Source organism: Sylvia atricapilla, chromosome 2 (genome assembly GCF_009819655.1).
Source record: "Sylvia atricapilla isolate bSylAtr1 chromosome 2, bSylAtr1.pri, whole genome shotgun sequence".
NCBI lineage: Eukaryota > Metazoa > Chordata > Aves > Passeriformes > Sylviidae > Sylvia > Sylvia atricapilla.
This window is the reverse complement of record NC_089141.1, coordinates 102296065-102315497: the sequence shown is the minus strand read 5'-3', so window position 1 is coordinate 102315497 and position 19433 is coordinate 102296065. Positions and strand designations below refer to the sequence as shown.

The window sequence follows — 19433 nt, the reverse complement described above, 5'->3', positions numbered from 1 at the left end:
TGCTATTATCTGGAAATAAGACCTTAAAATACTAGCTTTTATCCATACAACTTTTTTACTAAAGTGAGCTTTTAAAAAGTAAATGTTGCACACATAAGGGAGGGTAAAGGAGTGAAAACAAAAGGACAAAACAATGACAAGAGTTTGCGGATGCTTCATGTCACAGGTTCTTCAATCTTTAGTATTTTTAGTATCTTTAACATTTGAGCAGCATCTGGTAAGATCAGCACAGACCATCATCCCTGCTAGGACTGGCCTATAAGATTCTCACTAGAGACCTGGAAGGAAAGTCCAGTGCTTATCACCACATTTTCATTTGGAAAGGCCTCAGCTAAGATTATCTTCAACTTTTACTTTTAAAACACATTTTTATCTAGGCTAGTATTTTGAAAACAGAACTTAAAAAAACCCCAAACCCAACAATATAGTCAGAAAGCAAATAAATGGATCCAGCAAAATGACAACACTTTCCTGCAGACCTAGTGGTAACAGCATTCTCTGAAGCCATCCTGTACAAATCGACAGACTGACATGACTAAGAGCAATCTTAAGCTAAAGTAATCACTAAGGATACCTATAAAACTTTATCTACAAATATATAAAAGCACAAGATATTGCGCCACTTGCCCAAGTAGTTTGGATGGAAGATCAGACTTTTAACAGTTTTTTGTATTTTGCATCATTTAACAACTGGGGAAGTCCCATCATAACTAATTTCTAAAGAATCCAGGTAAATTAAAATTTTTTAAAAGTCCATGTTTAACTTGTAATGAACAGCCAGGATTCTGCTTTCATCTAGAAAGAGAGCAAAGGTCTTTTGTGATGATAACCAGTTCAACCATCTGCAAAATTTCCGAGTGAAGGCATAATGTAACAGGTATAAATTATGTTCAAGCAAACCAGAAAGTGTTAAAAGCACTGCTAGGCACATAATCACTGAGATTTGCAATTTGCAAGATTCAAGTACAATGAAACCAGCACAATCAAGGAGATATTTTTTAAGACAGTCCCATTATAATCACAGAGTTTTCACCTTCTTTGCATAGGTAACGTGCATTGATGGATTAGTACCCAAACCCTAACATTAACTTGGGGAATATGCAGGAAGGATTAGGATTTCCCTTTTTTTCTTGCTCATTTAGGTATCATCAGTCTGGGGCTCATTAAATTCTGATAGTGCTACCAATACCATTACAGTTCTTCCAGTAAGCATTTGGACTTACTGCTCGCATTTTCACATCTCAATTACAAATACACACATCCCGTCAAAATTAGAGAAAGGAAACAAGACATTATATTGTTTTCTGTGAAGCACAGTAATGATTTCAGAGTTCAATCCTTACAGTAAATCAGAAGACACCAATTCACCTACAACAGGGGACAGACACTTGTTTGTTCACAAAGTCACTGTATACACCAGGTCTTTAAAGACTGAGGCTGGACAGCAGGAAAGACTGACTCAGCTCATCTGGGAAACCCCTCAGAACAAAAACAACAACTGCTTTGTGCCAAGAGTGACTGAGTGACAATGATTCTCTAGCTGATAAAAAGCAAAAGGAATGAACGACAGTCCATACAGAAAACTATAAAATTATGAACAAGAACCCACAGCTCGTGGATTCGTGCAAGGCATACAAAAGCTGCTACAGGCAAGCAGGACTAGCTGAAGAGAACCAAGTCCTCTTCTCCCAATGCAAGGGCTCATCTCTATTCAATCTATGTCACTCCAGCAGCTCTAAGTCACCTCTGTTTAAGGAGCTGCCTTGCCCTGCTGTACAGTTCCATTTTAGGTACAGAGCCCTCAGGGGTCCCTTTGCATGTTCAGCACAGGAGAGGAAAGGAAGCTCAGGTTTCAGACTTCCCAGCTTACAAGCTTGCTTCAGCACAGGTTCAGCTCATCTGTTTGGTTGGGGCACACGGTCCTTGTTTCAGCTCCTCAGCTGCAGTGTAGTTTATCTGAGAACTTCACAGAGCTGCTCCAGCCTTTACCATCAGGTCAGTCACCTGCTTGCCAGACAGCACATGCATGGCAAGAGAGAATGAGGCTACCCATTAATTACTAGCAGTAATTAGATATTCTCCAGCATCCAAAGCGAAAGCAAACTGTGTCCTCACACTGCTCCTTGGCTGCTGTTCCTCACAGCAACACCTGTACAACCACTTCCATCAAAAGAAGGGATATCAGACTAAGTAAAAAAATCCTTTAGTCTGTATGTTAGGTATTTTCTTAATAAAATTTATTATAAATTATATGACAGCTGCATGTATGATAAAGTAAGTCTAAGTTCTAAAGATATTTCCAGAAATATAAACATATATTCTAATAAGCTGCAGGGAGACTTCTGAATGTTTAGCCATGTTTACAGTCAGTTTAATTTTTTTTTCAGAGGCTGGCTTTAATTTTGATCTAGTCATTCCATCTATTTTTTCAAATACACAGCAATCTTTCTTGATTTTGTTCTAATTCCATCTGGGTCAATACACATTGCCAGCATCGGGATTTTGTCTTAAACAGCAGAGGCTAAAGCCAGTCTAAATCTATTAATTTCAGTTCAAAGGAATTTGAAAGCACTCTCTCAAGGTTAAAGTCCAAGTTTGTGAATAATCTCTCCTTGGTTTACATTGCAACTCTCAGTAAGTTTCTCAAGAACACAAATATATGAAACAATGACCTGTTTACCTTTGTATGAATTCAAATGTTAGAAAGAAAAGTCATCCTAAGCCCTAGTGGAAACTACACTGCCCTGGGCATCAAGGGCTGAATTTAGCATTATTTCCAAAAATTTAAACTCTTTAAAAGTATGCTTTTACCAAAATGAAAATGGAAATACTAGCAGACTCAAAGTGAAACACTTCTTATCCACAAACCCAGGAAGTAAAATAAGGCATCTCATGATATACAGGGTTCAAAATTTTGCACACACCATCACCATTTGGTTCCCACTGTCTGTAAAACAGTGTCTGTAATACCTGATTGCAACTGAACAATAATTCAGTTTTATAGCTTTAAGTGGAATAATTGTGCAGACCAAATTCTTAAGTCAGGCATTGAAACAAGTTTCTTTCAACAAGTATCACATTAAGGCAACAAGAAAAACAAACCAGACAGGATACAACCTCTTTGTTACAGGTCTGCTCTACTGCAGGGAACAAAACAATCTCATACCATTCTTCCTGGTAGAAAATAACCCTGTAAAGTAATTATGTTTTCTAAGGGATTAGACATTAATTCAGGGTCAAGAGGCCATATTATCTTCAGATTTTTACTCTAAATGAAGTTACACTTTCAAGCTGATTGAAAAACTCTAAGATCATACCTACAGTGCCTCCAACTTAACCCAGAATTTGACCCAACAGGATGAAGGAAAAGCACACATAAAATATCTCACTCTACTGGTAAACTACACCAACTTTTGAGCATCTTCTAAAATCATAGATGGATTCAACAGAAATCAAGATGATAATAAAACAGTCTATGACAGAGGAATGAGTGAATCTGATGGATTTACCTAAGAAGAAATAAATAAAGAACACAGCAATGATCCCCAAAGCCTCACAGTTCACTACAGAGGAGGCAGCAGTAACGTTGTCCATCAATAACCAAACAACCATTAGACTCAAACTGCAGAAGATTCAGCTCTTCATTTGCAGAAGCTTCCTGATGGTAAACTCTGTAAAAGAGAGCAACCTAATCTGATTTAAGTAATCATGGCTGTCACTAGTGAAGGTAGACATCTGCCAGAATGACACTAACCTAGCTGATTCAGTCTCTAAAATGAGATTAGACTGAACACAGCCTAACAGTCTTTGCAGCCCTAATTCTCTCATGACCTAAGGGGAATAAAGTGACCACCTCCTATTTTGTTAACCACTTGCAAAGAGAAAGCAGTGCAAATCTGCACAGGGAAACAAGCAAAAAGTGGAATCTCTGAAACAAGTCAGTTTGCAAAAACACAGCATAGACTGCATAAATTGAGTCATACAATAATAGATACTTTGACAGAAAAATGACAATAAAAAGCAAGATATTTGTGAAGGAACTAATCCTCAAATTATTATTATTGCATGCATAGCTAGCGCAAAAACTGAAAGAAATGTCAAGTGTCACCACGGGTTTAAAAAAAGGAACTGTTTAATAAATGTTCTACCACCTTCAATGCTCTGAATAATCTTACCAGTCTGGGCTCATCAGTTACCCTATATAAAAGTCACATGGAAAAGCATATTTGTGGCCTCCTCTCTGCCACTTTCAAACCTTCAGCTCAGAACTGGCACCAGAGAGAAACTGTGATGCCAGTCTTGATGCTATTTTGTTTAAAAACAAGTCAATGTAATGGACTGACAACAGACAACCTTCAGCATCATGAAAATAAGAAAACACATCAGTCAAACAAAGACCTGGACTTTACATCAAACTAAGGTTAGTGAAGAATATTCCATGGACAACCTTTAGTGTCTGAGCCTTAGACATGGCAGACACAGGGTTTGTAAAAATACCATGGGAGTGGTACCTGTACAAACACTGCTGCATTTGGAACGGTCACTGCTCACAAGAGTGAACCTTGGTGGATTTGTTTATGCAGTGAAATATGATACACCTGAAAAATTATGTGACTGCCACAGCACAAGTTTAAGTCGAAAATGTAAGTAAACTCCCACATTAAAATTTACAAAGAAGTTCACCCAGAAGATGACATTTAATGTTAAATCAATTTTTCCCAACGTGAAAAAGTGTTACATGTTTCCACCAAAAATGAATCATGCTGTTTATTCAACTAGATGGGTATCAGAGGGAGAAAAAAAACTTAAGAAAAACATATCAATAAAACATGACCCAGAACCTTTGAGGTAGCACAGGTCACAAGAGCAGACTTGAATGCATTAGAACTTCTATATGTAATGTCATCAGAAGGAAAAAGATGAAAAGTGAAATGTTTCAGCGTTATACATCAATGTTATCACCTTCCATTCAAAGGAAACTCAGGAAACAGACTTCTTACTCTCAGTTTTCTCTATTACTCTCTTTTCTCCTCTCTGGATTCAACTCTTCTCTAACGTTTACTCATCTCTTCTGTTTCTCACTTTTACCTTTTACTCCACAGAGCTAAGAAATGGAAAGCAAATTAGACAACTCTTGCAAAGCTTCACGTAGACAAAACTTTTGTTCTGGTTCCTGCAACAAGAGGCACGAACAATACAGAGGCTTTTCACACACATGCAGCAGGCCCTGATCCAATTCTGGCAAACTCTACAAACTGCCAGAGCAATACTGTACTGTCCAAGATTCACATTACAAAAGGATTAGCTCCATAGAGAAGGCACTACACAAATCTCATTTTGCTGCAGAAGAGGGCAGAAATGCAGAACGAGACCATGAACTCTGGTTCCAAGGCTCTCAGTTCAGCTGCCAGATTCCCACATTCATGAATACCCGTTTGAGAACAGACTCCAGCAACACTGCTTCACAATGATGGTCAAAGTCACCTAGTTCAAAAACCTAATACAACTGCTACATCCCCAGGTCGTCACTGGACTGCCAAGATCACATCATAAAAGCATCAGTAGTTTCTGAATATTAACTCATCTGTCAGAGGAAGCAGGAAAAGAAGAAACAAAGTGCTCTTTTCAGTCTTTGCACTGCTGGCAGAGGTCTAGTTCTGTCCACTAACTATGTACTGAACAGCAGAGACAGACACTGTACTACTTTAAGACTCAAAAGCAGTCTCACCTGTTGTATACCAGAGACAAGGGACTTCATCCAAAATCCGTAAAAAAAATATCAGAAAGTACTATTGCTTTTAGACAGGGCAAAATAAAGGAAGAAAGAGAGGAAAGCAGGAGTGATCAACCATATCTACTCTCTTCTCTTCAGCTTCCAGAATATTTCATAGCTCTTGTATAGGCAAACAAAAGAAAGTGAAGCAGAAGGATTAATAAATCTTCAAAAGAATATGTAAAGATCAATGCATCAGAGCAGACTGAGCAAAAGCTGAAACTAATAACTTGCAGCTGAAGGTATGAAAACAGAATTTAAGAAGAATAGTTGAATTTCAGTGATTATACACTATTTCAGGAACATAGGCTATTTATTAGAAGACAAAAAAGCTATGCTTGCACAGTCCCAATAAATGTGGCTACAAAACAAAACCCAGCAAAACAAGTCTGAGTTTAAAATCATTGTCATTACCCAATGGAAATGATTATACTTCCAGCATACTCTCTAGATATTTATCTCACCAAGCACTAAAACCACCAATGCCACAAGAAGTATACAGGGTCTCTTTGCTTGCTACCAGACAGGGCTTTGTAAAACCCACTGAAGATAATGAAGCAAGAAGAAAAGGAACACAGAATATAATGGGAGATGTTGACTCTTGTTGACCCTCACTCCCTACCACAGACTACATCTAAGAAATCTGTAATTTGAAACTGGACCTACCCACTGTGCTACAGAGAACAGCAACCACAGCCTGCACAGCTGTTCTGACACAGGTAGCCTGCAGACAGAGCATCTGAAATTTAAGGATCCAAACCACAATATCTCAGGTATTCAGACTCTTTTTTTAGAGTCTCTGGATTAAGCTTTAGCACAAGTTCCATGACTGCTCTCTAAGGCTACTTCCACCAGCCCTTGCAATTGTTTCGTGCAAGTGTCCAGTTTTAAGGACATGCTTTCCCTTGGCACATTAAGAGATTGGCTCTATGTCAGTACGGAAACCACAAAAATTCTGAAAATTAAAAAAAAAGAAAACTTGAAGAATTAAAAATAAAATATAGTTTTTAGCTCTTACTGAACTATAATAAATTTATCACTTTTATGAAGTCAATTAAGTTCTGTCAAACAACTACTGCCAGAAAACCAGCCTAAAGCCAGGGGAACTGAAGTCTGCGACTAATCTTTCTCAAATACTTGTTTCTCTTCTTCAGCCCAATTCCTATGAGCAGCTGGGCCTTTTTAGCCTAAAGGAAAGCACACCGACAGGGGATTATGTTTATACATGGTTTATGCTCACAGATGAGAGAACTCAGCTATTACCACTGTTTGACCATTGATTTGCACCCTGTGCCATTCCACTGCCAAGTGCAATCCAAACCAGGAAGCTCACATGTTATTTAGCTTTCCAGTTAAATTTTCCAACAGTCACGTGACACAGCATATGGAAAAAACAAGGGCTGAAGGACTGAAACAGTTGAGATTAATAAACCATTTTCAATTCATGCAATTCAAATATCACATTCAAGAACTCTTTGCAGGGAAACTGCAATGCCCACTTTCTGCTCCAGAGGAAAATTTCAGCACAGTATTCACTCAGGAGAGTACATTAGCCTATATCCTGTTGTCTGAATGACCAGACCAAATCCCATTCATAATCAAGGTCTAGACTTCTGAACTTAAAAAGTTAAAAAATAAATACAATTACTCTTAAATTTGTATACAGAAAAAACTCCCTTATCTCCACTTATTTCCAAAACCCCTAAAAGTGAGCTGGTTTATGTCTTATGTGTATTAATTACTATACCCACGTTAAGGAGTACCATTGGCACTGAGAACAAGTTCATGTTTTCATGTAAGTGCAGGTAAAGAAAAATGTCAGCTGGCTGTCCTTAGCACAGCAGGACAGCTCAACATGGAGTGAATCATTACATTTACTACATTTATTAGGTATAAGCTAATTTAATAATAAATAATAATAATAATAATAATATATAACCTGTCAACTCCAGTAAGCCTGTTTCAAGTAAATGATGCTCTGTATGAAACTGACTGTGCTGGAAAGCAGCTTAACTTACTGCTGATCTGCAATCATTAATTTTAACTCCAACAGCCACAGCCCTCCTCTAACAGAAAAGATCCAAGTGAAGACATGGCTGTCCCTCTCAAGAGAATGGATTATCAGATAACCACTTGTCAAAGCTGTAAACCAGCACTGTGTATTGTTAAACAGAAAAACCCAAATTAAAATAAAATTTTTGAATTTTAAGATAGGCTTCCCTGTTCTTAAACTAATGTTTAGCTGCTTACCACTCACTTCTAACAAAATAACTTCTTGAGTATTTTAACACATTTGCCAAGAGTAATCAAAAGTATCTATAAAGTCTAATGCAGAGGCACCCAACCAGTTACCCACAGGCTGGATTATTTTCAGACACACACACCCAAGGGTGTCTTTCCTTTGAGCAGTTTGGGAGTAGGCTCAAAGTCAGGTGAATAATTTCAGCAGCAAAGCTCAGTCTCGCCATTATCAGACACTCCCCACAGAAAATGACAGGCAAAGAGCAAAAACGTTCTCAGGAGAAACCACGGCGCTGACCAGGTTCTTGATCTTAGAACGATCTGTGCAACTCAGATTCTTTCCCTAGCCAGGCATGAGGGGCTTCTAAAGGACACCAAACCAGAACAACGAGGTTCTGCAGCTACACCGACTCCTCTTCCACCAGCCCTGAGCAGGGAGCAGCCAGAGCAGCACAGAGGGCACAGCAGCCCTGGCCGCCACTGCCAAGGGGCTCTGTGGCTTCAAACACCAGACCCGGACAAAACAAATCTTGTATTTTGCTCTGGTGAGATGCAAAATACTAAAACAAATTTAAAACTTTTTTTTTTTTTTTTTTAATGTAGATGAGGCTTAAAGTACCAAGCCAAAGAAATCTTATGCCCCTTCTGATGTTCTGATCAGCTTCTGTTACAACAAACTGACCAGAAAAGACTGAGTTGTGCTTCTCGGGTCTTAATAATTACCTTTTCCCAGCAAAAGAGGTAAACATCTATTTCACATTGAAGATTATAATTAGATGTTCCAAATTTTTAACACTCTCCCTAAGCTCTCACAACTTTGACAACTTCCTTCCTAACCTTTATGAAAAACTTCCATAATTCTCTCTAACCATTCCAGAAAAATACAAATCTCTGCTTTATCCTCTAGTTCCTGACAACCTGCCAAAGCAAGAGCTATTCCAAATCCCCAGCATAAATAAAATTAACATTTAGGAGCAAAGACTCACACAGTTAAAACCAATTACATAAAAGTACTGCCAATACCACATGCTTCAGTTTCCCTTTCACTGAGGTGAAATGTATTAGACTGTTAAACACGTTGTTTCAAAAAACTTTTGATAATTAACAAACCACATTACAAAAAAGATTAGAGGATTCCCCTATGTCATTGCTAGTTATCAGAGTTTGAAGGTATTATTGCAGTCTATAAAGATCTCTCAGAAAAGCATAAAAAAGGACTAAACCAAACAAGTAGCAGTTAAAATGTAAATTATTTTTAGAAAAAAATTTTTGCCTCTCTCTATTCACAGTCTTAAACCTAATTTTGAAAAATGCCAATTATAATTTGCACAAGCCTAATATTTTAATGAATTAAGCCAGTGAAAATATTTATAATACTGTGTCGATTTTTTTACATTGACTACAAACTAACAGAAAATAATAGAATGAAAACGTGAGAGAATGTCACATTTATATAGAAAGGTTTAAAGGAAATAAGAGCCAATAAAACAGCCCTTTATAACACACAAAGCATCAGAAAAAGGAGAACTATACCTCAAAAGTCACAGTTCAGTGCTCTAATTCATCCTTTCAACCTAATATTTCCAAAAATAAAAATTACATTTAACTGACTCCAGAAAAACACAAACCCCCGAACATTTTTAAAAGGATAAGTATCAGCCTGTGAAGTATTTCAGCAGTTTTCAGAAAAAGGCAGCTTTTTTAAAAGGCCATTATATTAAGCACGACTAGCAACAAGAAAAGCTTTTCTAATATATTAAGTGTGGAATTAGATAAAACAATTCCTAAATCGATGCCTAATTTTAAGATGGATTATGCTGATTTGAGTTAAGGGAGACTGGAGACACACCATCCACTCTTCACAACACAGCCCTGTGAAGATCAATGACTGCTAGTGCAAGGTAGGGTATTTCTGAATTGTTCTTCATCAGCATCTCTCTGAGCTGGCTGCTGGGGCCAGTTTTCCTCACAGTGCCCACAGGGGCTGTGCCTTGGAGCTGTAACTCCTCAGTGACACAGCTGTGTGTCACCCCAGGTTTGCTTGCTTTTCACTGTTTGCATTTTGTTCTCACGCAGCTTCAAGAAATCTATGCATATTTTCAGAATTTATCTATTTTGTTTATATATTTCTCCTCTGGGAGGAGAAAAATGATTGATGGTGATGTTCACCAACGAGGTCGAAGAGGTGGCTACCTGTGTAGCCAATCTTTGGCCTGCTGGTCAAAGTGTACATAAGATGGAGTCAGAAAAAAAAAGGGAGATTTCCCTGCTGACCTTTCTGCTGCCTGCTTCATTTTTTCGTGTCCCTAACAGCGACAGCCGGGTTTGGGCTATGGCTGAACATGACCTGCACAACGTGAAGGGTCCCTCTCTCTCCTGAGTCAGTCCCTGCCTCAGCAATTAGGGTTGGGCGTGGGTAACAGGCTGGATGGTAACAGAGCCAGGACAGCTGAGCTGAGCTGGACAAAGGGATGTTCTGTATGACATGGTGCCATGCCCAGCAGTAACAAACTGCTTGGCTTTTTCCCCCAAGATGTCCATCCCACAGTGACTGGCTGGGCACAGCTCTGCTTCTGGGGGGTGTGAGTGACTGCCTGTGCATCACTTGTTTCTCTTCCTCTTTGCTTTACTTCTTAAACTCTCTTGTTAAACCCATAAGTTTTCTCACTTTTGCCCTCCTTTTTCTCTCACCATGCCAGTGGGGGGTGGAAGGAGGGGAGCAAGCACCTGGGTGGGTGTCCAGCTTCTGGATGGGGTCAACCCACCATAACACTGAACATCTGACATAACAACCTTACCTTGAAGTTACTCTGTTATTTTGTACACTGAGCTTTGTTTGTTTGTTTTTAATTGAGAAGGTCACATGGGGCAGCGCCAAACTTCATAAAAAGCGAGGTACAGCACCCATTGCTACTGCCTTAGCATACACCAAATTAGACCAGGCCAACACAATCTATTGTCTCTTTACTACTTTATCATCTCTTGGTGCTTATCTATGTATTACTTCATTATTAGCTCCATCTCTTTTCCAGCTACTTCAGTCAATGTGACTTAACTCTAATGTCCTCCTCTTCCTTGTCTCTGAAAGACAAGCAGTGTCTTTCCCCTCTTCCAAAACCCTGGGGCCATCGCCATTCATTGAAGCACCAGCTGTGCTGCACCAGGCCACACACAATTGCAGAAGAAAGTGTCCAGCTACTCACGCACAGAGAACTGATTGACTTCCACTGCAACCCACTAAACCAAGAGGATCCAGACATATTGCAGCTTAGCTAAAATTTAGCTCAGGGGAGTTGTGATTTTCCTTATGTTTCTGGATATAATCAATCTTTTTCTAAAGAACAAAGCAAAGATGAATTCAACAGCCTTTAGCATTATGTACTTACTTTCATCAAGTAAATGTTTCACCTCAGCATTCTCCTCAATTTCTATAAATTATCTCAATATCTTTTTATCTGCTTTTCTACCCCATGACTTTTCACCTTGGCTGTTATTTGTACTGCAACCCAAGACAGATGTCCTTGCTTCTAGCTTTCATATGTTTTTTAATCAACAGTATTTCTGGAAATCATAACACTGCTCTACTGCTTTCTTATCTTTTGTCTGCATGAGAATGTCTCTTTCTCAAACTGACAGATCATCTTACCCTCCTCCTTTTTTCTTGGGAGAGACCCTATCAGCCTGTTTTCTTGTCTTGTAAAAGTTATACTATTTTTAAATCACTGGCTGTCAGTTCTTCCATTCTGGAGAAGGAATGCTACCAAATTCACGTTCATTTTATTCAAAATTTAATTTCAGATTTTCAAGCACCTCCTTATTAGTTTAAATCTGTTCTAAAGAACACATTTGAACAGTTTCTACCAGCTAGAAGAAAAACATGTCCCAAACATTCTTAGATCTTCAAGAGCTACAAATCCTATCTTTTTGTTCCTCTAGAAAGAAGCCTCCCAAGCCCTCAATTTCTGTCAAGCAGCGTTCTCCACTGCTCCTTCTATCTGCTAAAAAGAAATAAACCCACTGGCATCGCTTATGGCTTCATGCAGATAGGGATGTCCTCTTGTCCCCTCTCTTTCACCCAAGATATTCAGCTGTGTGCTTACACACCATACCATCTTCAGGGAATACAAAACAAGCTCAAGCAGACATGTCCATGTGCAGGGAAGGATCTTTCCCTCCCCAGCATCCCAAGGCAGGAGACTGCACAGCTTCTCTGATCAGTCCATAGACAAACAGAACACAGACTGAGAAATTTTCTGCTGTTTTGGAAACAAAACTCAAGCAATTCCATCAGCTGAAGGATGCTCACTTGTAGACTACTAGCCTGTGCTTACAGGCAAGAGTGGCCAGCCAAACCACTTACAGAAGGCAGAATTTTCAATGCTTAGGCCTTATGAGGAAGAAAAAGAATTACCTTGGTGATCCAGTTTGATCATCTACAGCAATTTATGGAAGTTGTACTATAACTATACTAAAATACTGAATTCAGAATATATAAAATGCCAATTACTCACAGAAATTAAGTATTCCCTTATTGAATAAACAGCCTGTAAAAGTGACTGGTACAGATAATCCTGTAAATGAAATGGATCACAATCCAGGATTACACAGCACTCTCACACAAATATCTCTATCGTATCACAGTTCAATAGTGACTGCTGAACAAAGTTACCTAACCACAGTGACTCTTCCAGACCTTCAAAACAATCAATCTTAGGCCTTATAAAACCCTTCAATATTATATATAGTATTGGAACATCACTGCCTGCCAGCAACTGGCAGTTGTAAACAGGAGCAGGTTATAAATAACAGTTGCATCAAAAAGGCTCCCGGCTTACTTGCTGTGCTTCAGCCCATTCAAAGAAAACTCTTTTTAATGTTCTGAAATGTAAACTTTATTCGTGCCCAGATCTAGGGAATGAAGGACTGAACATGGGAAACTGGTAACTGCAAAAGAATTCAAGAAAAAAAGCAGGCAGACAATCCAGCTTGCCCATCCAGCAGTCACTGGTAGCCTTTCAAGGTAAAAACTAAACAGCAGTAAAACAATTCTATTCCAATGTTCCACAAAACTCCTAGAGGGATTCTATTTAAAGCTCTAGAAGACATATTTGAAGAACAATACTGAAAATTCCATGGTATTTCCATAAGGCTTAAAATAGCTCATTTAATATATTTATCTTTATAAAATCAAGAAAGATACCTCCACCACAATGTACATATACCACATAGTGAAAATATTTCAGACATCAAAGGATCCCAACCTATAAAAAAGAGAGTTCTAATAAAAGTGCTGGAAGCCAGTCAGATGAAAATAAAAGACAGTAATGTCTGACTAGCATTCATCTTCCTGATCCCACTCAGTGGTCAACATTTGTGCAATGAGGGTATTTTTGTTTTGAAGATGCATTTAAATCAAGTCTAAGGTTTTAAGGACAATGCACAGAAAGTAGCAGAAAATGCACAGCCACGACCATTAAATAGCAGGTAATAATTTAATACCTTTTAGCCCTAAACTTTGCAAGTGCACAGTCTCTCCACTAATGTTCTATTTTAAAAAAATCCAAACCAATAAAAATCTTCCAATATCTTTTTGTGTAGAAAAATCTTCCAAAAGCCTTTTTTCATAAGATTGATAATTATATTTGGAGACAAGGCAGTTTTTGATGTCTACTTTCCTATACCCACATGTTGTTGTTCAAATTATACCTGCCAGCTACCTCTCCAGTGGCAGGATTTCAGCTCAGCTCCATGCCTCTACCAAGAAGGCAACATGAAGTATAAATATCTTGCAAAACCCCAATCTAATATTACTTGTACAATTAGCAGCAACCAACAGCAATGCTGACACCTGCTTTGTTCTTTATATCGTTTTGGAAGAGGCCTACATGTTTTCCCCAAGACAGGTAAGTTTAATAGGTACCACATAAACTAAACAATTTCATACCCAAATCTGTATTTAAAAAATGAGAAGGATCTATTGATGATGTTTTTCCCCAGATATGCCCCAGGGCACAACAGTTCCATGCACTCATTGTGATTATCTGCTGCATGCTCAGCTGTTCTCAGTACAGTAAAATAACTAAATTACAACCTTTATGGTATTTTTCAATGCCACTAACTGCAGCAGTCACCACAAATATTTTGATTATAACCTACAAAATCAGGATCTCCTAAGTCACATTCCACAACAAGAAGTCACTGTCTTCTGTCTTCAGCACAAGCATGGTTTTTTTAATCCAAACTCCTTAGAAACCCTGTGGTACATGAACACTAATATATGACATGTTCAAAGAGCTAACAAAAAACCAAGTTTAACCCCTTAGGTACACAATTCATCCAAAGCATTTCATTTGAAACATGAAACAAAAAGGGCTAAAATATACACAGGTACAACTGGCCAAGACAGCTTCAGTAGTAAACAAGCCCCAAAAGCAGATGCCTCGTGTTTCTAACAAAGCACACCTCAGACTCAGGTCTCAGACACTTGGTCAGCTGAGCAGCAGCAAGGAGAGGATGACATGAGTACAGTCCCCTGGCACACGTTCACAACACAGCACCAGCACAGCTTCAAATGACTCTTTCACACATGATCAAAGGATTACGTCATTTATACTTCATTCCTCTCTTCATTTGTGCCTAATTATATATAACCTCTGCAGTATAACCATTCATTTGCCAAAACGTCTGTCAGTAACTTTACTGAAAATGGAGGTGGTGTCAGCAAGCAGCTGTGTGGAGCTGCCAGCTGGGGCAGGGTTCAGCACCCGTGCAGCTCCCCCAGGCTGGCCCAGGCCAAGGACAGGCTGCAGTGCAGACACCTGCAGCTCACATCTCTGGGTGTCTTTTTTAAACGCTAAGACACTCCTAGAAAAGCAACGCTACTTTCCTCAAATAAACAGGTTACTACTTCCCCAGGCAAGGGATTGACCAGTTGGTTACTTATCTGTGTGGCTGCTGAATAAGTATTGGGTATTTTGGATTAACCTGTCATTGTCTAAGGCCCACTATGCTGAATGAAACTCCAGAATTTGCATTTTTTTTCCTCAAACAGTCCAGCCCCCAGAATGTACAAAGATCCATGGACCTGAATGCTAGATGACATCTCTAGCTACAAGCTCATTTCAGAAAAGATATTTTAGTAACTAATTTAGTCTGGGTCATTAAGGTATGCCTGCTCTTGGAAATCTACCAAAACAACTTCCAGAGGAACTACTGAAGTTTGGAAGTACAAAGCTCAATCCAACTGGTAGGTTTTGTATTTTTTTTTCCAGAGCAGAATAATTATGGAGGCCTGGATAAACCTGGAGCGAGCATTAGCAAGGACAAAATCTGTTTATATTGAAATACACTTACAGAAGGTCATTCTTTTGCAAAGGAACGAGATTGCACAAGAATGTTGGGAAATGCACTTCATAACAAAAGAAATGCCTGAAGAGAATTCAGGAGTGTGCAAACAGAAAGTGTACACACACAAAGAAAGAAAAAGCTGCACAGTGTGACTGCTCAGACTTTCTGACACAGAGGTCCCAAGCCCATGGCACAATAACCTCTGACACACTCACAGCAGCCTACAGCGACAGCTGCAAGCTCGACAGAACACAGACACAAACAGGACTCAGCTACAAAAACCAACCGAGTGTCACTGCTTTAACTGCTGCCCTCCGGTTTGCTTCACAGGTTTTTGGTACTAGCAAGATAATGTAAACAAACTGTCTTGTAGTGGTTTAAATAGCTGAACTAAGCAGAGAAAGTTTTAAAATAAATGTCATTAATTTATATCACTGGAAAGGAATAGAGGCCTCACTATGCATATAAATGTGTTCCATACAACCCACACTGACAGACAGTAATTTAAAAAAGCCCAAACTGCACCTCAATATACATTGCCATCAACTATCTTTGAAGAGACTCTTCAGCTCAGAAGAAATACAAAGTTTCTCTTCTCCAGCTCACCAGAATTTTACATATTTGCAAGTCAATTTAGTCTAAACCAACATAACCAATATAAAAAAGGACACAAGGAACACATTGTAATCTCACCATTGTCTGAAATTAAGTTGAAAAACTTTCTTTGCATAAATCTGAATCACAGTAAGTGCAAATTCCGTATGAGAAATGTACATCAGACAACAAAATCAGACAGCCATGAGAGGGTTATTCACACATTTCCTCTGGGCTTACTCCTCTTCGACATTTGTTGAATGTTGAAAGTTCCATCACATTTTTGTAAAACAAGCACTACGGTCACACAGCTCAGTTAAAAAGACCATTTCTTTTGAAGAGAGACACTAAATAGCCTCTACAAGCTGACCACAAACAGTGACTTCTTCCCATCAAACATTCTTACAAATGAACAAACACAACTGAACTGCACCTTGAGCATTGTGCTCCTTATGTTTGGCATATTTGCTCTCTTGAATATCTGTGTCCTGCAGTACCAGCAAATGCTTTTTTGGCTAATTCAGATATAAGTAACACAGTTCCCTGACATGGTGCATATTGTCCAGGCCTTCCACACCTCAGTGGGAAAACTTTTGCACTATCACTTACATTTTGATGCCAATTTTTCCTCCAGGCCTATGAAGACTTCAGCTAAACTTGAAATTACCCAACGTTGTAAACATTTAAGACCACATAAGTTTAGTAACTAGACTGGATTTAATCTATTTGCTTAAACTGCTGTAATTTTCCTACTTGAGTTTTCCCAAATAAATACAGGCACTAAAGAGGAAGTGGAGATGTTAAGTGGCCCATAAACTTATCAAGATCAAGGTGATACAACCTAAACCTACTAATTTTAGAAACTCCTGGTGACCTTCCAAGACTGAACCAAGACTTCCAACGCTTTTTTTTTTCCTTCAGAGGCTTTAAATGTCAGTGACTAGATAGCTTCCCGTCAGTCTCAAGACATGAAGACCCTAAAATACACAACCACACACAGAGAAGATTCCAATGACACATCCAGTGACAACTGGAGTACATCTAAAGAATAAGGCTGGCCAGGCTGTAACGTCCTGTTCTCACTCTGTTCATTTCCAGTAACATAAGCCAGGCTTAAAATTGTAAAATAAAGCTACTTCTTCTGGGGAACTACAAAACCATAAAGTAATACAGGCACTAGAATGTTAAAACAAATGCAGCTTTATGAAAAGGCTGTCAAGAAGAGATGTCCAAAGGCAAACAGTAATGCAGGGCAACACAGAACTGTAGAAATCCTTACCAAAGAGCAAAGTTTTGTCTGCCAAGGCATTAAAGCAAATCCTGAGATCTTTACACCTCTTTAGTCACAACTGAAAAGGCTCACAAACACCAATACTTCCCCAGCAACAATTTACACACCCAACTTTCACACAGGCAAAGGCGACACAATTTGTTTAGCACCAGGGCTAAAATAAAGATATTCTAAGTTTTAGGCCATTGCTGTTGCCAAAACAGAAATACACAGCGTAAGAAGCACCAGTGCTAGAGAAGAAGCCCAGCAGCACAGAAGGGGTGGGGAACAGGTAACAAACTCAGGTGAGTGGAGACCAGAGAAAGAAAGCACAGCTTCTAGTCAGCTTTTCCTCTAAGGGGCTTCGTTGTTTTTTGTTTTGTTTTTTTTTAATGGTACCAAATCCTGTTCCACTGAGACGATATATCGAAGCCCATTACTGGATTTCTGTACTTACAGCATTCTTTCACTAATACCATTGCCATAATTGTACAATTGTATTCACTTTTAATCACTTTCTGGCTGAACACGGGCTCATTTTTGTCCTTTTGTACCCTTACTATAAGAGTGGAATGAAGGAACACTCTGTTAAGCTTCACGATGTTACACACGGCCGTTACATTTACTCTACCAGCAATATTTATATGACAATAAAATATCAAAAACTCCGAAGTCAGAGAGCAAGAGTCAAATAACCTCCGATAAAGATATGGGTTTATCGTTATCAAGACGGAAGCATGTTTTTTAACAGCAACACAAGCCACTCCTGGATTTCATTTCGTGCTTTCTGAAAAGAAAAATACTATTTATCCTCACAACATTTCCTGAACTGCTCCTGAATTTTACACAGACAGGTCTCCAATACGAGCGCGGTTAAGAGCTCATGCCTTAAGCAAGCTTTAAGTAAGCCGATCTCTGCACGGCAGATTTAAATTTTCACTCTCAAGACCATTAACTTACTCTCTCCTTCACTCGCTAAGCTCACAAAACGTCAGGTCAGGAATCCTTACTTTGATCCCCATCCGTGTGAAGGGATAAGAAGAAGCCGGGGCAAGGCGCCTCTCCGGGCCCCTCGGCGCGGCCAGCAGCGCTGTTTGCTGGCCGCCGGCAGCGCGCCCGGGCCCGCGGTGTCAGCGCGGGGCCTGCGGGGCCGCGCTCCCGATGCGGGCCGAGCAGCCGCGGCCCGGGACCGGGGCCTGCACGCCGGCCTCCGCCGCCGCCCCCACATCCCCTCACGCCGCGGCCCCGGCACTCACCGAAGTCGAGGAACTGCTTGATGGAGAGGGGCGAGGGGGAGAAGCGCGAGTAATACTCGATCTGCTTGGGGATGGGGTTCTTGAGCAGCGCCCCGCACAGCCGCATGGCGCGGCCCGCCCGGCTCCGCTCAGCTCCCGCCGGCGGCGGCTCCTGCCCGGGCGCGGCCGCTCCGCGCCGCCCGTCGCGCTCCGCGGCCCGGCCCGGCGGGAGGGGCGAGCGCCGCGCACGCTCCGCGCACGCGCACGTCGGCGCGCGGGGGACGGGGCGGGGCCCGAGCGTGAGGGGAGCGGGCTCCGGGCGAGGGGAGCGGGCTCCGGGCGAGGGGAGCGGGCTGAGCGTGAGGGGAGCGGGCTGCGGGCGAGGGGAGCGGGCTGGGCGTGAGGGGAGCGGGCTCCGGGCGAGGGGAGCGGGCTGGGCGTGAGGGGAGCGGGCTCCGGGCGAGGGGAGCGGGCTCCGGGCGAGGGGAGCGGGCTGCGGGCGAGGGGAGCGGGCTGCGGGCGAGGGGAGCGGGCTGAGCGTGAGGGGAGCGGGCTGCGGGCGAGGGGAGCGGGCTGGGCGTGAGGGGAGCGGGCTCCGGGCGAGGGGAGCGGGCTGGGCGTGAGGGGAGCGGGCTCCGGGCGAGGGGAGCGGGGCCTGTGTGCGGGGAGCGGGCTCCATGCGTCCTTGGAGCCGCAGTCACTGCCACAGGCAGGCTGGGCAAAACCTCTGGGATCATGGAGTCCAGCCTGTGGCCGAACACCACCGTGTCAACTACACCACGGCGCTCAGTGGCCCGTCCGGTCTTTCCTTAAGCGCCTCCAAGCACCGTGACTCCACCACCATGTTGTCCACAAAAATAGGATCCGTGACCAATACATAATACTCTCGAGGGAGATATTATTTTATTTCAGGGTTGCGTAAGCTTGGGTGCTCAGCAGTATTCTATTAATCAAGCACACCAATTATCAACAC

At 41.0% G+C, this 19433-nt stretch overlaps 1 protein-coding gene across 1 annotated transcript in view; it reads right to left on the bottom strand.

The window, feature by feature from the left end:
• PDK3 (pyruvate dehydrogenase kinase 3) overlaps positions 1-18688 on the bottom strand; it is a 54601-nt gene extending 35913 nt beyond the window's left edge. Inside the window, exon 1 of the mRNA XM_066314001.1 lies at positions 18482-18688. Coding sequence (XP_066170098.1) covers positions 18482-18587 — 106 coding nt within the window. The 5' untranslated portion in view covers positions 18588-18688. The remainder of the gene's footprint in view (positions 1-18481) is intronic.
• Between the last annotated feature and the right edge of the window lie 745 nt (positions 18689-19433).